Source organism: Gambusia affinis, linkage group LG15 (assembly GCF_019740435.1).
Source record: "Gambusia affinis linkage group LG15, SWU_Gaff_1.0, whole genome shotgun sequence".
Lineage (NCBI taxonomy): Eukaryota > Metazoa > Chordata > Actinopteri > Cyprinodontiformes > Poeciliidae > Gambusia > Gambusia affinis.
This window is the reverse complement of record NC_057882.1, coordinates 11,997,481-12,022,886: the sequence shown is the minus strand read 5'-3', so window position 1 is coordinate 12,022,886 and position 25,406 is coordinate 11,997,481. Positions and strand designations below refer to the sequence as shown.

Below are 25,406 nucleotides of genomic sequence, written 5' to 3'. Positions count from 1 at the left end.
TTGTTGAATCTACCAAAATTAGGTAAAGAACTTACCACTGCATTCATTGAAAGTGTTGAGGAAAAGAAATATGGATGGAAAAAAACAGTGAGCGATCGTAATCTGCAAAAATTTAGTCATAAAAACAATGGCAAAATTCATGGCTCTGTTTAAAAGTGAAAATAAGTGCATTCCCACTTATAAAATGTGACGTGAACTCAAGGGTTTGAGACGACACAGCTGTGAAGCCTGAAGTAAAACCATGGACCGTTCATCCTCAGCACCTACGGTAGAACTCTGTGGGTCAGAGCTATGATCTGGAGTTGCTCATTTGCTCAGGCAGGTTCAATAATATTGTGTGGCTAAACAGTGAGATCATCTGACTACCTGAATGAATTGAATGACCGGGTTACTCCATCGGTGAATTCTGGTTTCCCTGATGGTTTGCCCGTATTCCAAGATGGCCGTGTCAGAATCTATCAGGTGCAAAATGTGCCAGAGTGGCTCAAGGAGTCAATGATAGTAACTCTGGGCAGAAATAAATGTAAAAAAATAACTCCACAGCAAATGGATTTAAAGTCAAATATGACCACAATTAAAGTTCATTGATTACACAGACTGATGTGTAAATGTGATCAAGCTTTTCCTCTGGCAGCCTCAAAATTACAGATTACTAAGTAGATCCTGCTCAGACAACTTTAAAATCTTTTGAAACTTATATTTTCATCTACTGTTTTACTTTTCTTAAGCATGTTTCTTGTTTTCATTTAATCCAATGTTTTATGGATAGTTTTTTTTTTTTTTTTTTTTTTTGCCTTGAAGGTTTTATTTGTGTTTTGTGTCACTTGATTATTCTGTTTGTCTTTTAGTTTAGTGTTGGCAGATTGTGTTTCAGCTGGAAACGAGTCACTTAATCTTAATTGATGCATTGAGTAGTTTCTGATTTCAGCAGCCATATCAGACGAAACAGCTCTTCTGATATGGTTCAGTGTTTGTGTCTCCACGAAACATTCCTGGCTCAAAATTAAGAAAAGTAAAATAATGTATTCAGCTTGACTATGAAGCATTTGGTTGTTTTTCATTTGTGCTATGGACATAAACTTAACTCTGACGTTGGCATTTGAATTTCAGGAATAACTTACTTGGTTTTTGATAATATAACGAGGATCAAAAACAAAACTGGGGAACCCCATGTGCTCATTTTGAATGAAATAATTATAGAATATTGAACGTCATTACAACTTTTAAAGTAATTGTTACAAAATAAGAGATTTTAAGAAAAGCCTAAATATTGTTGACAGAGATCCGTGCATGGTACTGTACAGTGACCTCTTGTGGTGATAAAGAAAATTGCTAATTTTGATTAGCAATTCCAGTTAGGTTTTGTAGAGCTTGCTGTACATGTTTTTCTCTTATAATAAACATCCACTATTCTGTGAAATAACCCAGCATCTCCAATCAGCCCCGTTACTGTTGAAGATGCATTAAAGGATGTTTCCGAGTCAGCGATGAGCTCACGTTTGACAGGTCCGATATTAGGGGCGGGGTTATGTCCCACCAACAGTACCTTGGCTAGTGTTTGAGATGTTTTCGTCCTCCCCTTCTGGATGTCACATGGGGCTCTCTCTGTGCTCCCGTGACTCTTTGTAACAAATAACAGGGGGAACGAGGCGTGGCGGGGCAGATGTGTTGTTATTGGGCAGCACATTTCCCACAACATCCAGCTGTCCCGGAGGTAACTCCGAGCTTCTTCCTTTCACCGGCCTGCCGTGGTCGCATTTTGCCCGCCGGAGCGTCACCTCAACGCCGGAGAGCAGCGCGCGCACACCGGTATCAGCGGCGGAGCCCCGAAATAAGGAGCTAACAGGCAGGAAGTGGATGAAGCTGAGCGGTAAGCCTGCTTGGACGTTTATTTTATGAGACGTCTCCGGATGTTCCAGGGTGCAAACATCCAGGATGTTGTTATCTGACTGGGAAATTGCCCCATTCGGTCGTCCTTCCTGGGGGAGAGCGGGGGTAACTTCCTGACCTTCACTTCTGAAGCGTAGACAAAACGTCAAGTGTTTTCATTGCATCTTTTTGCCCTCTTAAAATGCGTTAACTTAAAAAAAAAAAAAAAAAAATTTATTTATTTTTTAATTTATGCTGCAGTCGCTCCACCTTCACCCAACGTCTTTTACGTGACGGAAGCGTTGGTTTATTTTGGTAAGTCGAAGTGGAGCTCGCTGAGGTACAGAGGGCCTTCAGATAGATGTGGTCTGTCTGCAGCTGCATCATAAGCTCATTGCGTCACTAACAGCCTCCTGCGGAGCATGCAACCCAGCAACATCACACTACAGGGAAGGAAACGCAAAAAGACATTTCTGCCTATAACTTCCCCTTTGAAGCGATACTTTAAGGTCATAGTGAGGCGGAAAGCCTCTGTAAACCTCCGAGTTAATTCACGAACAGCACAGAAAACTAAATGTAAATTGATAAAGATCACTGCATAAGAAGCTCTTGTAGCTCCCATTGCGAAACTACACAGTTATTTATGGCATCCCTTTGTGAAAACTTTAAATAAACTCATCTTTCATTAGAGGAACAAAGTATAACCCTGAAGATGTAGAATCAAACTTTGGATTGAGTCCATTTATTAACGGGGAAAACGATGAGAAATAATTGCGTTAACAAAGTTACTAGTTCTGCTGTGTGTACTTTGTCTAAAGCCCATTTGAGCAGCATCTATGTTTCTCCTTTAACACTCCCAAAGGCTGGAACATATGGAGAGACAGCATAATCTCTTAAAATCAGTCCTGGGTTCTGTCTAATTGTTCTCTTCTCTTCAGTTTCTTTTCTTTTGTAGGATTTAGTTCTGGAGACATAGATCCTTGTGGAAGAAGAGAAATGTTCTGCCTGTATGTTTTGGGTTTTTATCCTGCTGAAATAACCACTTCTGAACCATTTCCAGTCTGTTTTATAGACTTTTTGGTTGTTAGATTGAGGCAAATTCTATTTTATTTAGTTTGAAAAACAGTTTTGATTCTTTTTTCAATATATCTATTCTAGCCGTAATGAAGTGATAAAGATGGTGTCTCAGTTGTTGCAAGAGCAAGCAGGAAGACTGTTATCAGAGAGATTACATCCTCTTCACGACCGGCTCTGCTTGTCCCATCATGTGATTCGTTTAGCTGAGCAACTCATTGAGCATTTCATCTGACGATAAAGAGTAACCTTCAGGAAAAAAAACGAGTGAGTTAAGGGAGATCCGGGGTGTGGCGCTCTGCTGAAATGATCTCTTTCTGGTTTAAGCTGCATGTGAAAAGAAGCAAGCTGCTACGAATCAGATGACTGCGAATACCAACCTCAAGTGCGAGCGGGAGACTTTATGAAGGAGTGTGACATGAAAGCTTCACAGGTTCTCCTTTGGGGCCTCTGAAGGGCGAGACGCAATATCTTGTGCAACGATTTGCTTTAAAGTTCAAATTGTGAAAACCTGTTTTAAACACTGGAGTTTAGAGACTATAATGAGCAGAGCTCTTCAAAAGAGGAACTGCTGTAAAAAAATTTCTACTGGACAAAGAAACTTCAGGTGTTTATTTTAATATAGAGCAAATGACATCTCATAAAACGGTAAAACCTTGTCGTATTGCTATCGCTATTAGTTTATCACCAGCTATTAGACTATACAAAACCACACTGTTGTAAATTAAATTAGTGCATACTGTACGGTTAATGAATTACTAAAGTAAGCCTTCATCTTTTAAGGCTTTCACGTTTTTATCAAGCTCCAAACGGCAGCAGCCATGGATTTTATTTGGATTTTATGAGATAAATCAACACCAAGTAATGAGTGAATGAATGTGAGTAAGAAGGGAACAATGCATGGGTTACAGGTTCTTGTTTTTGCAAAAAAAAAAAAAAAAAAAAAAAAAGAAAGAAAGAAAGAAGAACTACCTTTGGCTGCAGCTGTAGGTCTTTTGGAGAGTGTCTCGAGCAGCTTCACACATAGAAAGTGAAGTTTTTGCCCATTCTTCTCTGTAAAATGGCTCAGTTTCAGTCAAATTGCATGGAGTTAGTCTAAAAAAAAATCACATTTAACATCATATATCAGTGCAAACATGATGCACTAATATATCAGCACTACAAAATCTGTGATTTGATTCAAAAACAATCAAAATCCTGGAGGGACAGCTATTGATTCATATGGGTTTTATCAATACATTCTGGTGCAACCAGATTTTTGATATGGCCCAAGATGAAACTGAGTTTGACACCCCTGGAGATCTACATGTGTGAAATGGTAGTTTCACATAACCCTGAACACACCATTCCCACTGTTAACCATGGTGATGGCTGCATCATGCTGTGGAATTGCTTTTCTTCAGCAGGAATGGGGGAGGCTATAGAGCTGGATAAAAACAAGAACAAAGGAAATATGAGGCACATTACAATCATATACTAGTCCAGTGGTTCCCAAAGATTTTCTGCCCCCCCTCCTGCATTATAATAAAATCTCCTCCAAAAAATGAACTGGGCTCTCGCATCGTTCAACCAGACATAAACCTACACACATATTTTTGTTTTCAAACTCCACTGAAGTTTATTTCATTCTTCAGGTTGCAACAAAACACACTACAAACCATCTTTACAGTGAAACGCTTCAACTGTTTTTATCTTTTCATTCATCCATACCGGCCCCTGCAATGCCACTGTGCCCCCCGTAGGGGCCGCGCCCCACACTTTGGGAACTAGTGAAGGACACGCTGCACTAGTGTGTGTCCTCTGTCAGAACGCAAACAAAATACACTAAGGCTTGTAGCTGTAATGTGATTATTTTTTGCAAACCATTGTAGAGAACTTTTCATCTTCAGATGAGTATATTTATACTGTATGCTAATAAAAAGCAACATGTACCAAAGTCTAAGCTGCTCCACTTAGAGACTTTTAGTCATATACTGTTTTAATTTTGTCCAATTACTTGAGTTTTCTTTTCTGAATCTTGTTTATACTTTTCTGTTTGTTGCATGGCAGCATTTTGTTTCTTTTATTAAACGTATTTTGAGACCCATCAATGAACACTGTTCACTGACTGTGACTTTCTGATGTCCTGCAGCCCATGAAGAGATTCCCATCGCAGACTCATGTCTGTTTTTAATGCTGTGCCTCCTCAGGGCACAATGATCACAGCTGTTCGGTATTTATCCATCTGACTTCCCCGCAGATATTTTTTTGCACTCTCAGAATCTTTTTATGACGCTAATTGCAGTATCTCTTTAACTGACTGTTAAAGGAATCTTTTTTTGGCCAGAGAACTTAATTAGTGGTGTTTCACTTGGTGTACTTTAACACAACACAAAGTGCCTCTCAAATGTATTTATATAGCTAACATAACGTTTTTATGGACATTTTACAGTTTTCAGGATAAGCTGGTTTTTATCAAAATGCTCAGCTTCAGAATTGTTTGATTTAAGGTCGTTTGAAGCACTACGATGAGTTTTATTCATTCTCTTGCAGCCATGCCGAACGAACGCTCCCCTCTCATCACCTCGGGGGTCTGCGGGCTGACCCTGACCGGAGCGACATGCGGCGCGGCGGCGGACTCCCCCCAGGACTCCAGCTCTGGGAAAGCAGCTCAGGACCCGCGCAGACTGAACACCTTCTTCGGTGTGATGGTGCCGACCATCCTCTCCATGTTCAGCATCATATTGTTCCTGAGGACAGGTGTGGCGCAGGCTCAAAAATAATTTAGAGAAGTGGGGAAAAAGAAGCGAGTTGAGTTTAGCTTTGCTGTTTGTAAAGCATTTTGGGCTCTGCTCAGTCATGGTGACTCAGAGCGATGTGACCTCCGTTTTGCAGGGTTTGTGGTGGGTCACGCGGGGTTGCTGCAGGGTCTTTTAATGGTGGTCGTCGCCTACACCATCATATCTCTCACAGTACTGTCAATCTGTGCCATTTCCACTAACGGAGCCATTCAGGGCGGTGGAGCATATTGTATCCTTACCAGATGTGAACAGACTGTGGGTTTTTAATTATTCCTATTAATAATTTGTCCCACTTTTATAGTTACTACCACTTGCAAATAAATGATCCTTAATGAAATGATTTTAGACATGATCAGCCGCTCTCTGGGACCTGAGTTTGGTGGAAGCATCGGTTTGATGTTCTTTCTTGCCAAAGTGTTTGCGTGCGGCGAGTACGTCCTGGGTCTGGTGGAGGCCGTCCTAGATGTTTTCGGAGCAGATCCTGGTATGTCGCGTCCACGCTTAAAATCCCAAACCTACCCTTGATAATCATCAGACTCCCTGGATTAAGGTCCGATATTTTATTTATTTCAGAGTCGTCTGTGTCCAGAGGGCTGCGGGTTCTCCCTCAGGGCTACTGGTACACGGTTCTGTACTCCTCTGTGGTGCTGCTGCTCTGTCTCCTCGTGTGCCTGGTGGGCGCCCACATTTACTCCCGCACGGCCTTCGCCATCCTGCTGGTGGTCACCGTGTCGCTGCTGTCCGTCTTCGTCAGCTCTGTGGCGGTCAAGCCGAGAGACTTTGTCATCACCCACCCGGGGTCCGGCAACCAGACGCTCCGCTACAACGCCAGCTACACGGGTTTCAGCGCCACCACCCTGAGGAACAATCTAGGCTGTGAGTCGGGACTATCGACAGTGAAGAAGAAGAGTGAATAGCGGAGCTTTTCTTTGGGTTTTGACTTTTCTTTAAATGGTTTTCTGTGCAGCCGGTTACTCTTTGGACTACAGCACCAACTCTGTCATGTCGTTTGCCACCGTGTTTGCCGTCATGTTCACCAGCTGCACTGGGATCATGGCTGGAGCCAACATGTCAGGTTACAAATTCATTATTTTTTGTTTCTGACGTCTATCACAGTGGATCAGCTCATTTTTGCATTAACCCTTTAACTGTCACCCCAACTACTGTCACATGCGGGTCAATGGGGACACCGGCGTCCTCATGGCAGTTAAAGGGTTAAGGATATTAACGTAAACTTGCTTTCATTTGGCAAATAATGAAAAACAAGCTTTGCTTTTGCAAGTCTCTGCATAAACATGTTCATAGATCTTTGCCGTTTCTCTACCTGTGTTAAGGTGAGCTGAAGACTCCAAGTATTTCCATCCCTAAAGGCACCATCATCGCTGTCTTCTACACCTTCACCGTCTACGTCCTCCTCTTCATCTTGGTCAGCGCCACATGCGACAGGTGCCTCCGCTGTCATACCCGACCATACAACCTACCATCTCCAGTTATGTGAAACAGAAACAGATCGTGCATGTTTTACTCTGTTTTAGGACCCTCTTGATTCAAGACTACGGCTTCCTGCAGCGAATTAACATCTGGTCGCCGTTGGTCACTGTTGGGATTTACTGTGCCTCTCTGTCAGCTGCGATGTGCGCCATGATCGGAGCGTCCCGCATTCTCCACGCTCTTGCTCTGGATCATCTCTTTGGTAAGTCGTAGGATTTTTTTCTTTTCCTTTTTGAGCTTTTCCTTTTCCTGTATGTGAGGGTTAATGTTTTCTTCTCAGGGTTGCCGTTGGCCCCGGCAACGGTCACCTCTAGCTCTGGGAACCCGTGGGTGGCGGTGCTGTACACCTGGGGCCTGGCACAGGTCAGTACTGCAGTTTAAATTTAGATTTTAAAAAATGTTTTCATTAGGTCATTTTCAGATCTGGATAAATATTGAAAAGATAATAACAATATTGTAGAGAAATAGCTGTACTTCCAGACTTTATTATCTCATTATCTAAATGTGTCCTTCTTACCTTTTTGATTTTTTTTTTCTTCCTTTCTGCATTGTCCCCTTCACTTTGTCCTTATCCTATATTTCCTTTCATTCTGTTCTTCTTCTGGTCTTTTTTTCCTTCTTTCCTCACCTATCTCGTTCTGTATTTTTTTCTTTTGTCCAAACCATCCCTTCTCTTCTCCTTCATTCCTTCCCTTTTTTTGTTTTTGCAGGCTGTCTGATCAAAGCCTTAAATAATGCAGACAGCAGGTTCTCAGACTCAACCCGTTTCTGCGTTTCCATGTTTCTGTCAGTGCGTGGTGTTTGCAGGGCACCTGAATGCCGTGGCGAGTCTCGTGACAGTCTTCTACCTACTTGCTTACGCTGCTGTAGACCTGGCCTGTCTGGCTCTAGAGTGGGCATCTGCACCAAACTTCAGGTAAAAATATACTTTCCTATTTAAGACTCTTCTCATATACTTTTGCTTCCTTGATTCCAGACTGTCTGGATCCAGTTTTCAGGGTTTTCTTTGCGTTTCCTCCTTGTGTTTTAACAGACCAACCTTTCAGCTCTTCTCGTGGCACACCTGCCTGCTGGGGATCCTCAGCTGTTTGGTCATGATGTTTGTCATCAACCCCGTGTATTCGTCAGGCAGCATCGTCCTGCTGCTGCTGCTGCTGCTTTTCCTCCACTACAGGTCGCCCACAAGCAGCTGGGGCTACATCAGCCAGGCTCTCATTTTTCACCAGGTATCTGGACGCAACATATGCAGAACTCAGGAATGTTCCCCTCCACAACGGTGCCATTTCTGTTCTGTCATTGATGTGTGTGTAGGTGCGGAAATACCTGTTAATGCTGGATGTGAGGAAAGACCATGTGAAGTTCTGGAGGCCCCAAGTCCTGCTGATGGTGTCCAACCCGCGCTCCTCCTGCCAGCTTATTCTGTTTGTGAACCAGCTGAAGAAGGGCGGGCTGTACGTGTTGGGGCATGTGCAGCTGGGAGATCTGGGTAATTATTCGTTTTTGATCTGTAATGTCCTCTTCATGGATCTCACCGTGTTTACCCCTGAAACTACCACCATGTTGTGATTCCCTGCTTAAATGATCTTGTTTTTCAAAAATGTAATTCTTTCACTCCCACCTTGATGTACTGCAAGAGTGAAATTGTGTCTGTCAATGGAGGGAGGGGATTTAGTTGTATAGTTTCATCTCCTTTGAACTTTTGGAAATTTTGTCACTTTAATACCACACATTGTAATGGATTTTACAGGATTTTTTTTACCTGCTGGACCAACACAAATAAGTTCACACTTGAGAAAAAAACCAACCCCCTCATGTGTTAAACTCATACTGAGATTAAGTATTGAGTCAATACTTTTATCTCCTAAAAGTATTGACTCAATACTTAATCTCAATACTCAATTGGATATTTGTCTGAACTTTGACTGGGCCATTTCGAACACATAAAAATGCATTGATCTAATCCATAACATTGGTGTTCTGGCTGTATGTTCAGAGTCTCTGCTGGGGAAAGGCAACATGCGTGTGTCCTCCACATTGTTTTTTGGAAACCTTTCTATCAAACTATGCTTTTCCTTCCACTTGGTGTCAGTTTATCTCCTAAAATCTCCACAAAATACATTGTTGTGTTTGTAATGTGACAAAATATTAACAATGTAAAAATGTCTGAATACTTCTGCTAAGCACGCCCAACGGGTGGATTAGTCATGTACCCAGAAGTATGCCACTGCGGTTACACATCAGCATGTGATGGTTTTGTCATTCATTCTAATGCAACAGATCTGGTTTAGCAAGATGTGGTGAGGCTGTAGGTGTCCGTAAGTTTACATACACTACAATAGGCAGCAGTCTCCTGTTGGGTCTGCCCTTTTCCCCAGTGCTGCTGTTGGCATGGCAAATATTAACAAAGGTTTTCTCTGAAGCGTACTGGCACCTGAGTGTTAGTCATGTGAATATTGAGTCATATCTGATTTCAGCCTAAATGGGTCATTGTTTTTATCTCCATGAACTCCAGGAAAATGCTTTAGGACAACAAGATGAAGTAATAGAAATAATGCGCTTTTCAAGTCGAATTAAACAGTTTTTCTTTGTTTTTATTTGCTGTATTTCCAGTTTTTTGTAAGTATGCCCCCTAGTGCTGTAGAAAATACATTACAACCCTAGTGCAGGTTACCTTTATTGATGCAAAGTAAACAATCTCTATGAAATTCATTAAAATCATTTCATTTTCACACATTATTTTTTAGTTATATTAATTAGTGGAGATCTTTTTCTGATTTCATCATAAACTAAACACAAGATTTCCAACAGTTCTGCTGATACCAAATCAGTTTTATTCTATTGCTTAAGATTTCATCATTATTCCAAATACATTGACAGAGATCACAAACCTGTCAGTCCTGAAGGTGCAAAATATGGAATAAAATACTAATACTTAAAGTGTGGTTATTTTCAATTACCTCAAAGCATTATCTAGGAAAGTCTGACTAGTGCCATGCAACATGTTTTCTTTAATATATCCGTATAGCAAACTTAATTCCCTTTAATGGTAATAATTTTTGTGAATTAGGGTCATGCTGGAATAAATGCTTTGTATTTCAGACTCCCTGCCATCAGACCCTGTCCAGACCCAGTACAACTTCTGGCTGAGTCTGGTTGATAAACTAGGCGTGAAGGCCTTTGTAGACCTCACTCTGTCTCCTTCAGTCAGACAGGGAACACAGCATCTGCTGCGGATCACAGGACTTGGTAAACGTTTCACCACCTTCTGTCGACACGGATTATCTCCATTGTTTTGTCTGCATGCGCCGAGTCTGATTTTTGCACATCTTTCTCCCAGGTGGTATGAAGCCCAACACTCTGATTCTGGGCTTCTATGACAGCTGCACTCCGGACGATTTCTTCCTGCAGGACTCTGCCTTCTGCCATTCATCTGTGGGAGAAGGCAGTGAGGGGGAATATAATTTTGGGGTGGACCTGCCTTCGCTGCAAGCCCATTTCCCTCCTGTCCGACACGTCGAGAGCCCCCGGTGGCTGTCGCCGGACGAGTACGTCGGCATTATTTCCGACGCCATTAAAATGAAGAAAAACGTGTGCCTCGGCAGATACTTCTTCCAGCTGCAGGGAGAAGGCAAAGACAGCAAAGTGGACGGGTCTGAGCGGACGATAGACGTGTGGCCTCTCAACCTGCTCCAGCCGGGCAACCAGGACTACCAGGACGTGTGCAGTCTGTTCCTGCTGCAGATGGCCTGCGTGCTCAACATGTCAAGCAAGTGGCGACATGCAAGAATGAGGATCTTCTTGAATGTGGAGACGGGCTCCTCTGACCAGGGCTGGGTGGTCAATGAAGAGTCGTTTCGGGAGCTGCTGAAGAAGCTGAGGATCAGGGCGTCCATCAAGATTGTGCCGTGGGACTCCGTGGTGCAGCACTACGCTCTGCCAGAGGGGGAGCGCAGCGAAGAGCCAACGCCGGGTTTATCCGACGACTTCCTGTCTGCAGTGAACCGCATGTTGACGGAGCACAGCTCTCAGGCTGCCGTGCGATTCCTGTATTTACCTCGGCCCCCTGCTGGTCGAAACCAGTCACAGCACTACTTGACTCAGCTGGAAGCAGTGACCAGAGGTTTAGGGCCTACGCTGTTGATTCATGGGGTCACTCCGGTCACGTACACTGATCTCTGAGCACGTTTCGCCTCATTTGAGGATGTAAATATCACAAAGTCTTAGTTCTCTGTTTGCTTAAAACTAACAATTCTGCATATTTAAGAATGTTATTCTGCAGTATTTATTTGTTTTACCACCTGAATCTTTTTTTTCTTTGCTTGCAACAGGTCCACATTCAAGTAGCACTTGAAGTTTAATTGGAAACATTCCTACTTTATATACTTGAAGTGGCTTTGTACTTAAGCCAGAATATTTGTGGTCATCATTTGTCTTGATAGATCTTTGCAAAACTGTGTCTCCAACGGACCGACGAGAGAAATAAACATGTTAAAACACAGTATATGTTTATATTTTTTTTCTCTGTCAAGCCGGAAATGGTGTCTTGAAGACTGTATGCTAAATGTCTATGGAGAAACTAGTTATTACACTTTAATGTCTTTCATTTTTTTCACAAACAAACTGTCTTCAAGCTTGTAAGCTTCTCATTGCCTCTTCCGAGCTTTTAAACCTTCAGTTTATTCCAGAAGTATATAATTTGGTTTTGGTCGGTTCTTTCTAGCAGTTTTGTTTTCTTGGACGTGTGTTTGGGGTCTTTCTCTCCTCCCTCCACTGCAGTTATAGATTGTCCTCTTAACCTTTATGCATTCCCTTCTAATTGATTAAACCTTCATTTAATACACATTTTGCATTCCTTCCAATTAATTTACAGATTTTTGTGTTACTGCCTTCTTCAAGTTTTGTCTTTTTCTTGCTGAGTGTTTTTCTGCTTAAAGTGACTCAAAGGACGCAAACTACCACATCTTACCTCAGACGCTGTTCTCACATCATGAAGCAATGCATCACATCGGCCACAGAGTTTGTAGAAACAGTGGAGAGGCACAGAATCCAAGTCGCTGAAGTTTTCACAGTGAGTGCTGATTTAGGTTGCTATATTCAGCTTGTGTTTTATCAAGTCCAAAGCTGCTTTCATGACCACGGTACTGCCGGTGCATATACTGTACAGCACATGGGAATAACTTTAAATAGGCGGAGATTTATGTATTAAATGTATTTATCGGATAGGTTGATAAATGTTTATAATACATACGTTTTTACATATATTCTGCAGTAATAAACAGGACTTATATTGCCCGCATTGGGCAGCAAAAAGTCAACAGTCATTTCAATCACCTCTTAAAAAAAACATAAACCTTTAGTTATTTTTTCCCCCCCAGTTTCACTCCTCTTCCTGAGTCACGTCTTTCGAACAGACTTCTATATTCGGAATTTTTCTCAGCCACTGGATGAAAAATGTCGACATCCGAAGCCAGTCCGGCACGAGAACGGAGAAAGCCACACTCTGTAGGATTTTGGGCAAGCAGAGAAAAGTGAAGACGTGGAAGGAGACAGTTTGAGACATTATCACAGATGACGACTTTCTGCTGCTCTGCTCTGACCTGCAGGGCGTGGGACAGACAGCCGCTGGTGAAGGTGGAGTGACCCACAGTGTTCAAAGCGTCATAGACGAACGCTGGAGCACTCTTCACAAACAAGTTGGCTTTCATGTTGTTTGTCATGTTGGTGGACACCATGAACGGGGTCACACACTGAGGAACAGTAACATTGGAATTAGAGAGCATAACAACAAAGGTCAAGATTCATTACAAAAGATGCTTATTTGTTGGATATACTGACAAATTGTCCTTAACAAATCTAAAATTTAGATTATTCAGTTGATAGAAATGGTGTGATAACCTTTAGTTGACGTAACTTTTATGGGAATTTCTCTTCCACCTGAGAGCTATTCTCATTAGTGCTGCAAAAATACGAAGTTCAATTCATTTGGTCTTCTTCTTGGACATCGTTATTCTCTGGTCTTGTTATTGACTCTGTGTTGGGTTAGCCCTTGAAGCACTGACACATTGGAAAGCTACCCAAACTCTCAAATAGGCTTTCCTATCCTCTCAAAGGCTGCAGTTATCCCCATGCACCTTTTCTACAACACGTTTTCCTTCCACTCAACTTCCCCATTAATATGGTAGATTGTAGCACCCTGTGAACAGTCAATGTCCTTTGTGTTAAGGCACATCAAGCATGTCTGCTGGACAAGTCACGAATCCTCTTGCATAATTCCTTAGGTCATAATGGGAAAATAAAATTAATGAGTTAAATACATTTTGTGTAACTGCTTTCTCAAAATAATCTAATATTCTGAGAAAATGTTGGAGTTTCATTAGTTGTATTTCATAATAATTAAAAGGAACAAAATAAATGCCTGTTATCCTTAGAAAGCCAGTTAAGTAAGGATAGTACTGCAAATCAACTTGTTTATCCTTTGTAATATTATAAAATATTAAATGATAAAAAAATGTTAAGAGTTTTTTTCAATCTAGAAAGAAACCAGTTGGATTAGTTCATACAATTATTTAACCACCAGTCCACACTGTTATATCTAAGTCATAAATGTCCTGTATCATTAAGAGAAATGTAGTTTTAGAGAGGGCAGGTGAGTTACCTGGACTGTGATTCCCACTGACTTGTACTCAGCTTGTAAACACTGGGAGAAATATATCACAAAAATCTGTAACAAAGTAAACGTAACGTTGAGGGTCATCGAGTGAGCAGATTATGATGGGATTGAATTAATGTGTGAAAATAAACACCAGAGAAACACCTTGGTGGCCGAATAAAGAGCCACCAGTGGATATGGACGGAGACCCATTTCAGAGGAGATGTTGATGATTAATCCTCTTCCTCTGGGAATGAAATGAAACCCAAGTGTTTATAAATCTGCTCATCCTAATGTTGCATGTCATTGATGTGTCTGTGGATACCTGAGCACCATGCGAGGAAGAACCAGCCTGGTCATCTGTATTGTGACATCATATTTTTATAGATAGAAAGTTGAATGAAACCCATGAGATGGTATGTTAGCGTAGATATCTTACCTGGGGTACAGAGAGTATGTTACAGTTGATGATCTCAGTGATTTTCTGTTCAAAATAAATAGAAATAAAATTAGAAAATACACAATAGCCTCAGTTAGTTTAAATCATTGAGTGTTTGGCCCTAAAAAAAAGGGATATTTCTAATAGATCACCTCTCCGTGATTTGATGTTTCCAGAAAATAGGCAAAATGATCATTGCAGATCATTCCAACGTTGTTAACTGTGTGGTTTAAAGCACAATAACTTTCATTAATAAAGTACTGGTGTTTTTTTTAAGGAAAAAGCAGCAAGTGTGAGAAACATAATAAACCAAAACAGTGTTTCTCTTATCTGGAGGTTTTGAATTAATCAAACATCTTCCTTTACTTGTAGGAGAAGCAGACAGCCTATACATGTCTTGACACATAAGTAATCTGTGTCTTGAACAGAAGAGTCTGTCCACCTGTGACATCTAGTCTCCCTGCAAACCAGCCTTTGAACTGACCAGCAGGTGGCAGCAATTCCCTCCAAATTAAGTCTTACTTCAGATTTTAGCTCAGGCATCAGCTACGCTATGCAGTTGTTTTTAACTGTTGGAGGAGATTTTGTATATGCAGGAAAACTAACAACAGTAAAACATAAAAATGTTTTTTAATGTTAAACACAAGCTGCTTATAAATAATAACTTTTAATTGTGTTTTATCAATATTACCCAGAATTCCAATCTCCAGGTCATGGAGTTCCTTAGCTATGGTTGAGTAGATGCTGGCCCCCTCTGTGAAGTCCACTTTGATGGTGTGAGTCTTTCGTCCGTACTTGTTTTCTGAGGCAGACAGTGGATGTGTGTTAACCGTTTTGAGCTTTACGATAAATTGAATGAGTTTATTGGCATGACGACGACATTAGAGGACGTCTCTATCATCTCTGCCTGACTCACCGATTTGTTTGGCAACCTTTTGAAGCCTCTCGTCAGACCTTCCTATTAAAACAATATCCAGACCCCGACGTGCCAACTGCAGGAAGACATGCAGACAGATGGTGAATATGCTGTAGCTCAGACAAGAATCTGTCTTGATCCATATGTAGAGTTTGTCTTAAATTACTGCACACAAAGATGGAACCAATACATCAAATCGGAAATCTACTTTTTACGAAATGAAGCTGCAAACTCACCTCAGTGGCATAAGCTTTACCAATGCCAGAAGTGGCTCCAGTTACAACTGCATGAGGAAATCAGTAGAGATAAGTCAACTTTGTAGAGTGTCTAGTGATTTAAAAAGATACATTTTAAGTTTGGCAGGACTGATCGAAATGATGGTATAACTTCACAATTCAGACAACTTTACTGTCAAAGCAAAAGCTAAGAAGAGCTTAAAAAGTCCTGAGCTAAATATGAGGGATGAGATAAGCAGTGAACGACTGAAAGCGTCCTGAGCTTACGTTGTGCTATAACTGCGTGAGATTTACAGTTCTAGTTGTGGCCTGGGAAAGTTTTAATCCCTCCCCTCAAGGAAAAATGACACTCTGGGGTTTATGCAGTGTAGACCCCACACAAAAGCATGTTAGAGCTAGAAGTTAGTATTTTCATCAGCAATAAGGGGACGCTGACTCTTTACAGACCACACATGAATGACAGCAAGAGAAAAAAAATGTTCCAGCGGAGCAAACATTTTAGACAGCCAGGTGACCAAAACCTAGCTTTGGTTAGAGCACAGAAATATACAGAAGATGTTTCAGTAGCTAAATTATCTTAGTAGCTTGAATGCTTTAGAGCAGTGATTACCAAATGGTTCAGCCAATACTGAATGGTGGTAGAAAAGACATAGAAAAGTCAGGGGAAGACTGTTAACCTGTTTTGCACATGTATGAAACAATAACACACTAAATGTCGTTCTAGACAGCAAGGTTTCCCCCAGAAAACTTGCCCGCTGGTTGGGTGCCAGGGCAGTCGTTCATCCAGCGGCCCGTCATGTTTTTGAGTTAAAAAATGTTTAAAATTGACAGGAAATTTGAAAAGATCACCTCATAATCATGTGGTTTTAAAAGATTGGACGATCAATATCTTAACACCAACTATATATTTTAAAAAGACTTAAATAAATAAGCAACGTTTAGCCTGGTGGGGCACAAGTAAAGTCTGGTGGCCCACCAGGCTTATAATACACTGGGGGAAACCATGAGGACATTTCAAACGTCTAGAATGAAAGGATAGTTTCCCAAAAAGCTGCTTTTGCACATTATATGTTTCACTAGTGGAATTTTAACCATATATATGACTAAATATCTGGTTGAATTTTTGTGTGTGTGTGTGCACAAACTTTACTTTACCTGCCCATTGTCCATACGCCCGCAGGTTCACCTGACAAAGTGACGACAAGACATACTGCCTGAAGCCACGGCAACATTTCCAGGTGAGTTTCAGCAGGCAGAGAGCCAAAATTAATAATCCAAAGACCGCCAGAACGTCAGTCAGCAACGTCTTACGGGAGAACTCCAGACCAAGCAGCATTTTCAGCTGAATGTGGAAGAGTTTAGAAACAGCTTTCTCCTTTTTATTACAGAAGAAATGAGAACATTTAGTTTGTGTTTCTCCCCACATTTCTCCACCTCCTCTCAGTCGTTTTCCAAAACATTGCTGCAGTAGGGTGATTGTTGATATGGTGAACTTGTTGATACAGAAAGTATTTCTAAGAAGCAAACCTGGCCCAGGCGCATCCTCTGACTTTAACAAAATGTCCAACCAAGTTCTGATCCAGCAACATATAATATATTAACCTGCTGAATCGTATTTGAGTCCTACGAACTTGATAGAGCGCCATACAATTACAACCAATTTACCATTTAGGCAAAATGAGTTAATGACATCTTTAAAAATATCATTTTTAAAGATAAAGCATGGTTTGTTGTTTTGAGTCAAAGCATTATATAACCTATCTGCACTGATTGCATCTAATCACAAGAGGCCCAAGCAAAACCAGGTTCTTCTCTATCAGCAGTTTTATAGAATCATTAATAGAAAAATAGCAATACATTTTACCCAATATCACACAGTGCAGAAAAAGAACTAATTAATTCATTAAAAAACAGTAATAAACTGCCAAGTATCAGTGTTTTCATATGTTTCTTACCAGTAAAATAACACAGGTTCCCAGCCTTTGCCGTTAGACCAACGGCCATCACCCAAAACAAAAACACAAACCGACGCAATCGAGAACAACTTTTCTGAAGTTCCCAAATATAAAACAATTATCATCTACAAAAGCCAATAAATAAACCAAAAATAATAAGGTATAGTTAAAAATCTACGTCACAACATGCTTCCAGTTTTTTGTGTGTGTGTTTTTAGCTTCTGCCGTTAGTCCAACGGTAATCACCCAACACTCCACAGACGCACAGAAAAGCTGCATCAAACTACTGATAAAACTTAAAATATGCTTTTAAAGTTTACAAAAATAATAAATTGTTATCTATGACATGTCTTCACAATATAAAGGATACAAATATACAACGTTTCAACAAGCATTACCTGTGTAACGTGTAAAAGAATCACCGTAGTGATTTTAGGTTGCTTCTTTCTCATCAACAAGTTAATGGAATGAGAGGATATCGCAAAGGCCCCCTAGTGGTGGATGTAGTACTACTGGTCGCTTATTAAAATATAGCAATATTAATGCAACATAAGCTGCATTTAAATAGTTTCCAGACTTAAATATGTGCATTAATATAAATTCTAAACCCTTTTAATGCTATAAAATCACATGAGTAATTATATCAAATATGACAAAGCTGCACTGGAGACACAGTCTTCAACCTATCACAGTTGCAATGTGTCAGCTGTTTGTTTAAGGAGAAACAGTCCTCTTTCACTTAAAGGGAATGTTTGTACGTTGACAAACTGATACTGCCTCTGATTAAATTACAGAGGGACAACAATGGTGATAGCGCACAGAGTGTACGATTCTAGTCCTGTAGCCCAAATGATGGGAAAATGCTGGTTATCTACAAACTCTGTTTGTCTGATAAATCATGTTGTCATTTTTGTTTTGAAGAAATTACTATACTCAAACCCCTATTACTACCAAACATGTTTATGTTAAAATATACATGTGAATTTTTCCTTTTCACTCCTCACCGGTTAAGTAAATGTATCATTTTTGTATGACAGGCCAGTTAATGAGAGCAAAACTTGAATTTAAGAACCAACGTGAATGGAGCTGCTCGTCAATGGATCCGAGTTGTTGCTTTCTTGGGGGATAAATCTTACATGTTCGCTCCAGATCTTTCTGAAGCTGTCTGGGTCTCTTCTGGTTGTTCTTTTGACTCCATTTTCTGACGGTTTGTGAGCAGCAGCTGTTTGTGTTTGGTTTACGGTGAAATGCTGAATTTCCCTCTTCTAAACTTTGTCCCCCGAGGAACGCAGGTAAGCTTTCAGGAGTTTGGAAACACCTGAACCTCACCAGGATGTTTTATAGCAGTATAATTGTGAAGCTGTTCAGAGATTTTATTTTTAGCCATCATGAAAAGCTTTTTTTTTTTCAGAATCTCTTTCACATCACTTATTACTGAATCAGCTGATGTTACTTTGCAAATTCCTGCAGTTTTCTTGACTTTTATACATTTTCTTGGAGTTTTCTGAATATTTGTTAATGCCTCTTTATTTTAATTTACACATGATTGAGGGACTTAGTTTTTTTGTGTGTGTGTTTCTGAATTAGTCTGATAGATTCCAACTTGTGGTGTAATTTTCTAGAAATGTTTCTAAAAATAACATTGACATGTTTAATACTACGCCTCTCCTCCCTGCTGCAGTTGGAAATTGTCCTCTTAGCCTTTATTCACTTTCTACTAAGCTTGTATTTTGATTTCTTCCGATTAATTCACAGTTTTTTTAACATTGCAGCCTTCTTGAAGCATATTTTTCTATCAGGAGCAAATTACCATATCAGAATGACAGTTTTTGACGTTGTTCTCACATCATGAAGCAATGCATCACATCGGCCACAGAGTCTGTAGAAACAGTGGAGAGGCACAGAATCCAAGTTGCTGAAGTTTTTAAAGTGAGTCCTGATTTAGGTTGCTATATTCAGCTTGTGTTTTATCAAGTCCAGCCTAATCCAAAGCTGCTTTCATGACCACGGTACCGACAGTGGATATACTGTACAGCACATGGGCATAACTTTAAATAGGTGGAGATTTACTTTTTTTTTTAATTTGTTTACTTAGAGGTGTTTTTAAGTTCCTCAGTGTTTTTTCTGAGGAACATTAAGTATCAATCTGTCATTAATCTAATTTTGCTTTTTGCATAATTCACAGGCAGTTTTTCAGTCATTTTTGTCACTGTAGCATTGCAGAGTTACGCTGCGGTAATAATCTTCTTCTAGTGCTCAACTCTCCTCAATGAGACATAGAAGACACAAACCTGATCCGTGAATAAATAAATTGTGTCTATTTTAGATTAGACACAATCTTATTACAACGTTTCCTGTTGTAATAAGAGAACTCCTTACAATGGCCGCATTTGGCAACAAAAAAGTCAGAGATCAATTCAGTCAATGTAAAAGATTTACTTCTTTTTCTTTCCAGTGAGAGACTCCCTTTCCTGAGGCGCTTCTTTCCGACAGACTTCTATTTTCGGACTTTTTCTCAGCCACCGGACGAAAAATGACGACATCCGAAGCCAGTCCGGCACGAGAACGGAGAAAGCCACACTCTGTAGGATTTTGGGCAAGCAGAGAAAAGTGAAGACGTGGAAGGAGACAGTTTGAGACATTATCACAGATGACGACTTTCTGCTGCTCTGCTCTGACCTGCAGGGCGTGGGACAGACAGCCGCTGGTGAAGGTGGAGTGACCCACAGTGTTCAAAGCGTCATAGACGAACGCTGGAGCACTCTTCACAAACAAGTTGACATTCATGTTGTTTGTCATGTTGGTGGACACCATGAACGGGGTCACACACTGAGGAACAGTAACATTGAAATTAGAGAGCATAACAACAAAGGTCAAGATTCATTACAAAAGATGCTTGATTGTTCAGCTGAATGACAAATTAACCTTGGTTTTTCTCTTGAAGGTATGCCAGAAAAAATATCAACTTGTTCTTATATTTCTGTGTCATCCATGTTCAATTGCAATGAAGTTATTCTATATGATTTTCTGAACTGATTCATATTTATTCCGTCCTCCAGGTCCTCATCCAAATTGTTCTGCAAATTCACTCCACAGACTGCAATGCCCATGCTTCTCATTGGTATATGTGCTCTTTGCTTTCTAAAACTCATTGGTGAAGTCGTCATATAATGTTTTCTGGTAAGTGATTATTTCTTACTCTGTGTATCATTTGACCAGTTTTGTATTTGACGGGATCCATAAATCTTACTATGTCTAATTCAAAAAATAATGAATTTGTATGGTTGCTATATTCAGCAACAATACTGAATGGTTGCTGGATATTTATATTATGGGGTATTTTATATTGCAGGATATAAAATATCCCATTTTAATAATTATCCCTACTGCTTTTTATTTGCATTGTGCAAAGTGGCTGTAAAGTGCTTTTTTAAGTATTTCCCCAAATTTCCACACAGTAATTCACATATGAAGGCACCATTGAAAAGTATAACTTTAAGCATTCCTGGTTCATCAAATGCCTTCAATTGCCAAAACTGCAAAACTTTTTGCTATTTTTGCTCTTACACGCTTAAAGTGAGGCTTCCAGCAGACATTATGATCTAACATAATACAAAGAAATTTGTTCTCATGTACTTGTTCAATGCAGACATTATTCACCGCTACTGCATCCATTATTTTTTTGCTTTCCAAGCCATATAATCTTATGTGTTAATATAGTATTGCAAATTCATTTGTTGTCCAGTGTAATCTCATTAACTAAAACAGGGCAAAAAACAAACAAAAAAAGTTAATCAGAGCTTCTTTGAACCTATAAAAAAAAAACAAGTAAATTGAAAAGTCTACATATTTCAGTCATAAATTAACTATAAGACCAATGTAGTTTTAGAGAGGGCAGGTGTGCGTTACCTGGACTGTGATTCCCTCTGATTTGTACTCAGCTTGTAAACACTGGGAGAAATATATCACAAAAATCTGTAACAAAGTAAACGTAACGTTGAGGGTCATCAAGTGAGCAGATTATGATGGGATTGAATTAATGTGTGAAAATAAACACCAGAGAAACACCTTGGTGGCCGAATAAAGAGCCACCAGTGGCTGCGGACGGAGACCCATTTCAGAGGAGATGTTGATGATTAATCCTCTGCCTCTGGGAATGAAATGAAACCCAAATGTTTATAAATCTGCTCATCCTAATGTTGCATGTGATTGATGTGTCTGTGGATACCTGAGCACCATGCGAGGAAGAACCAGCCTGGTCATCTGTATTGTGACAACATCATATTTTTATAGATAGAAAGTTGAATGAAACCCATGAGATGGTATGTTAGCGTAGATATCTTACCTGGGGTACAGAAAGTATGTTACAATTGATGATCTCAGTGATTTTCTGTTAAAAATAAATAGAAATAAAGTTACACAATAGCCTCAGTTAGTTTAAATCATCGAGTGTTTGGCCCTAAAAAAAAGGGATATTTCTAATAGATCACCTGTTCAGGATTTGGTGTTTCCAGAAAATAGGCAAAATGATCATTGCAGATCATTCCAACGTTGTTAACTGTGTGGTTTAAAGCACAATACCTAACTTTCATTAATAAAGTACTGGTGTCTTATTTTAGTAAATAAAAAACAGCAAATATAAGACAAGTAATGAAACACAACGCTTATTTTTAATTGTTGATTTTGTATATGGAGGAAAACTAACAACAGCAAAACATAAATTTTTTTTTTTATGTTAAACACAACCTGCTTATAAATAATAACTTTTAATTGTGTTTTTCTATATTACCCAGAATTCCAATCTCCAGGTCATGGAGTTCCTTAGCTATGGTTGAGTAGATGCTGGCCCCCTCTGTGAAGTCCACTTTGATGGTGTGAGTCTTTCGTCCGTACTTGTTTTCTGAGGCAGACAGTGGATGTGTGTTAACCGTTTTGAGCTTTACGATAAATTGAATGAGTTTATTGGCATGACGACGACATTAGAGGACGTCTCCATCATCTCTGCCTGACTCACCGATTTGTTTGGCAACCTTTTGAAGCCTCTCGTCAGACCTTCCTATTAAAACAATATCCAGACCCCGACGTGCCAACTGCAGGAAGACATGCAGACAGATGGTGAAGATGCTGTAGCTCAGACAAGAATCTGTCTTGATCCATATGTAGAGTTCGTCTTAAATTACTGCACACAAAGATGGAACCAATACATCAAATCGGAAATCTAATTTTTCCGAAATGAAGCTGCAAACTCACCTCAGTGGCATAAGCTTTACCAATGCCAGAAGTGGCTCCAGTTACAACTGCATGAGGAAATCAGTAGAGATAAGTCAACTTTGTAGAGCATTTGAAGAACATAGGATGGGTGTCTGAAACACCAAAAATGCTATTATTGACATTAGTACTGTGTAAATAATTACACATTCTATGATGAGAATGGCATTTTAAATATCATTCAGTGTGGAAGTACTTTAAGAGTTTATCTGTTATTGGGAGATTTAAATAATCACATGTTGATAATAAGAGGGACAGGGAAATCAAAAGATTGTGTACATGCTCCCTTTCAAACAAACTGTATGAAATGCAAGTATGGTGGCATGATAATTTTACTGTGCATTTATACTTTTTCTGTTTGTACTTTTTATTGTCTGATCGAAAAGGACAAAAGATAAATACTTCAATAATGCTTGAAATATCATCATTTTTTGTGAATACTGGATTTCCTCATACTTTACCTGCCCACTGTCCATACGCCCGCAGGTTCGCCTGACAAATCGATGATAAGATGTACTGTCTGAATCCACGGCAACATTTCCAGGTGAATTTCAGCAGGTGAAGAAACACAGTTACACCTCCAAAGACTGCCAGAACATCAATCACCAACGCCTTGTAGGGGAAGTCCAGAGCAAGCAGCATTTTCAGAAGAATATGGAAGAGTTTAGGAGCGTTTTTTTCCCTTTTTAACAGAAGAAATGGAGATACTTAGTTTGTGCTCCTCCCCACATTTCTCCACCCCCTCTAAGTTGTTTTCCAGGAGATTGCTGCAGAGGGTTGATTGTTAATATGCTGTACTTGTTGACACAAAAAATGGTCCTGAGAAGCAAACCTGGCCCATGCAGGCGCATCCTCTGACTTTAACCAACCAAATTGAGATTCTAAATTACACACTATCAGATACTGAATCGTATCTGATAGTGTTAATAAGTAGAATGAGCAAATTATATATTTAAAATAGCATGGTTTGTCGTTTTAAATAACCTGTCCTCACTGCATTGGCACTGGTTGCAGCACGAGAGGCCAAGAAAAACCAGTAATCAAGACAGTTACAGAGATGTTAACTGTTTCTAAAAGCTGATGCTGTTATGTTACACCCTGTGAAAATGACCAAAAAACTAAAAACTAAAAAATAAATAAATTAGGGAGTGATTCTAGGTTGCTTCTGTCTCATCAGTTTGATATGTTAAATAAAACACAATACATGTTTTCAATACCATACAGGAGAGAATAAAACTAACAAAGAAATGATAATAAACTGCCAAATATCAGTGTTTTGATATGGTTCTGACCAGTAAAATAACACAGGTTCCCACGCTTTGCCGTTAGTCCAACGGCCATCAAGCAATACGCAACTGACGCACACAACTGATGCACAGACACATTATGTCTAAATCCTCAGGAAAATGGAGAGGAATTTTTCTAAAGTTCACAAACATAAAAATGATCACCTACAAAAGCCAATTAATGAACAAAAATGAGAAAATTTAGTTAAATATCTACGCCACAACATTAAAAAAGGACAACAAACAGTTTTTTTTAGCTTCTGCCGTTAGTCCAATGGTAATCACCCAACGCACATCAAAGCTGCATCAGACTACTACAAAAAAAAAAAAAAAAAAAAAAAGCGTTTAAAGATTGCAAAAATGATAAATGATTATCTATAAAATATTTTTTACAATATAAAGGATAGAAATATACAACGTTTCGGCCTCCATTACCTGTGAAAAAGAATCGCCGGAGTGATTTTATGTTGCTTCTCCAGCGCAAAAGCCCCCTAGTGGTGGATGTGGCACTACAGGTCAGACCCGTGAAGGCTAACTGATTACTGCTGTTAAGTCCCTCAAATAAAAATAATACAAATATTACTGCAACACAAGTTGGATTTCAGTTATTTATAGACGTATGTGAAACATTAATTAATATTTATTCTAAACACTCTTAATGTTATGAAGTTGTAGAATATCCCAGAACTGCACTGGAGAAAAAGTAATTGGTCTTCAACCTGTCAATGTTACAATATGTCAGCTGCTTATTTCAGTAGGAACAATCCTACTATTTCATTTAAAGGGAATGTTTGGGTTGTGGCGGTGGCGAAGGCGCGACCAATGTAGGCTATAATCCGTAACGCGGTCGCGTGTCGCATGTTCTCATAACCCACGTTCCTGTCTGCGAAATAAAGACTACAAAACGTTGAACTAAAAAAAAAAGAAAAAGGAAAAAGAAACAAAGGGAATGTTTGTACGTTGACAAACTGATACTGCCTCTGATTAAATGACAAAGTGACAACAATGGTGATAGCGCACAGAGTGTACAATTCTAGTCCTGTAACCCACATGATGAGAACATGCTGGTTATCATCAAACTCTGTTTGTCTGATAAACCGTTCCGTCATTTTTGTTTTGAGGAAATAATAGCTTCCCCTAAATACATCTGATACACATACTCAGCCCTATCACCATGACAAATTTTGGTGGACAATAAATTCTTCCAGTGGTTATTGCAATAAGCGATTATGCTGCTTTGAAGATATTTTCAAGAAATATAACACTGACGGCATAATAATAATGAAAGAACATATTCTTAAACATCAATAAACTTTGTGGAACTGTTAGACATTTTAAACATCTGAAATAAATAAACATAACAGAACAAACTAATAAAATAAATTATGAAACTGTAAACAAACTTGTCATCCAGTCCAGACCAACACACCAGACTAAAGACTT

General features: G+C 39.7%; 3 protein-coding genes across 7 annotated transcripts; 1 reads left to right on the top strand and 2 right to left on the bottom strand.

Annotated features, from left to right (window-relative positions):
• The first annotated feature begins 1,564 nt into the window (after nucleotides 1–1,564).
• slc12a9 (solute carrier family 12 member 9) lies at nucleotides 1,565–12,054 on the top strand. Its single transcript, XM_044141324.1, has 14 exons — nucleotides 1,565–1,870; nucleotides 5,476–5,682; nucleotides 5,818–5,952; nucleotides 6,070–6,207; nucleotides 6,297–6,599; nucleotides 6,691–6,798; nucleotides 7,058–7,169; nucleotides 7,259–7,416; nucleotides 7,495–7,577; nucleotides 8,006–8,130; nucleotides 8,248–8,440; nucleotides 8,526–8,700; nucleotides 10,314–10,460; nucleotides 10,552–12,054. The coding sequence occupies exons 1-14, from the start codon at nucleotides 1,858–1,860 to the stop codon at nucleotides 11,391–11,393; spliced, it is 2,739 nt and encodes a 912-aa protein (XP_043997259.1). The 5' UTR covers nucleotides 1,565–1,857; the 3' UTR covers nucleotides 11,394–12,054.
• Nucleotides 12,055–12,434: 380 nt separating this feature from the next.
• LOC122845150 (very-long-chain 3-oxoacyl-CoA reductase-like) lies at nucleotides 12,435–17,910 on the bottom strand. Of its 4 annotated transcripts, none has more exons than XM_044141232.1 (12): nucleotides 17,808–17,910; nucleotides 16,610–16,829; nucleotides 15,455–15,501; nucleotides 15,219–15,294; nucleotides 14,994–15,104; nucleotides 14,455–14,522; nucleotides 14,303–14,347; nucleotides 14,189–14,223; nucleotides 14,029–14,110; nucleotides 13,870–13,935; nucleotides 12,812–12,961; nucleotides 12,435–12,714 (listed from the first exon to the last, which is right to left on the bottom strand). In XM_044141232.1, exons 1-12 carry the CDS (start codon nucleotides 17,859–17,861, stop codon nucleotides 12,592–12,594), a joined length of 1,077 nt encoding a protein of 358 aa, XP_043997167.1. In that variant the 5' UTR covers nucleotides 17,862–17,910; the 3' UTR covers nucleotides 12,435–12,591. The 4 variants fall into 4 exon arrangements, with proteins under 4 accessions (XP_043997167.1, XP_043997170.1, XP_043997169.1 ...); XM_044141235.1 differs by having other exon boundaries at nucleotides 16,610–16,640; nucleotides 17,808–17,876; XM_044141234.1 differs by having other exon boundaries at nucleotides 16,610–16,796; nucleotides 17,780–17,847.
• Nucleotides 17,911–19,829: 1,919 nt separating this feature from the next.
• On the bottom strand, nucleotides 19,830–24,502 carry LOC122845151 (very-long-chain 3-oxoacyl-CoA reductase-like). Of its 2 annotated transcripts, XM_044141236.1 has the most exons (12): nucleotides 24,399–24,502; nucleotides 23,139–23,359; nucleotides 22,660–22,706; nucleotides 22,424–22,499; nucleotides 22,199–22,309; nucleotides 21,900–21,967; nucleotides 21,755–21,799; nucleotides 21,638–21,672; nucleotides 21,478–21,559; nucleotides 21,319–21,384; nucleotides 20,089–20,238; nucleotides 19,830–19,991 (listed from the first exon to the last, which is right to left on the bottom strand). In XM_044141236.1, exons 2-12 carry the CDS (start codon nucleotides 23,317–23,319, stop codon nucleotides 19,845–19,847), a joined length of 1,008 nt encoding a protein of 335 aa, XP_043997171.1. In that variant the 5' UTR covers nucleotides 23,320–23,359; nucleotides 24,399–24,502; the 3' UTR covers nucleotides 19,830–19,844. The 2 variants fall into 2 exon arrangements, with proteins under 2 accessions (XP_043997171.1, XP_043997172.1); XM_044141237.1 differs by lacking the exon at nucleotides 21,755–21,799.
• Nucleotides 24,503–25,406: the final 904 nt, after the last annotated feature.

What these genes read in the sequence shown, in the direction of transcription:
- slc12a9 (XM_044141324.1), top strand. An exon ending in GTCAGCGCCACATGCGACAG is followed by an intron (nt 7,170 to 7,258) that starts GTGCCTCCGCTG and finishes ACTCTGTTTTAG; the next exon opens with GACCCTCTTGATTCAAGACT. An exon ending in AGGCTCTCATTTTTCACCAG is followed by an intron (nt 8,441 to 8,525) that starts GTATCTGGACGC and finishes ATGTGTGTGTAG; the next exon opens with GTGCGGAAATACCTGTTAAT.
- LOC122845151 (XM_044141236.1), bottom strand. Translation starts at nt 23,319, where the DNA reads ATGCTGCTTGCTCTGGACTTCCCCTACAAGGCGTTGGTGATTGATGTT. An exon ending in CCTGGAGATTGGAATTCTGG is followed by an intron (nt 21,968 to 22,198) that starts GTAATATAGAAA and finishes TAAACCACACAG; the next exon opens with TTAACAACGTTGGAATGATC. An exon ending in AAACACCAAATCCTGAACAG is followed by an intron (nt 21,800 to 21,899) that starts GTGATCTATTAG and finishes TATTTTTAACAG; the next exon opens with AAAATCACTGAGATCATCAA.
- LOC122845150 (XM_044141232.1), bottom strand. Translation starts at nt 17,861, where the DNA reads ATGAGAAAGAAGCAACCTAAAATCACTACGGTGATTCTTTTACACGTT. An exon ending in AAAGGTTGCCAAACAAATCG is followed by an intron (nt 15,105 to 15,218) that starts GTGAGTCAGGCA and finishes TGTCTGCCTCAG; the next exon opens with AAAACAAGTACGGACGAAAG. An exon ending in CTCTTTATTCGGCCACCAAG is followed by an intron (nt 13,936 to 14,028) that starts GTGTTTCTCTGG and finishes ACTTTGTTACAG; the next exon opens with ATTTTTGTGATATATTTCTC.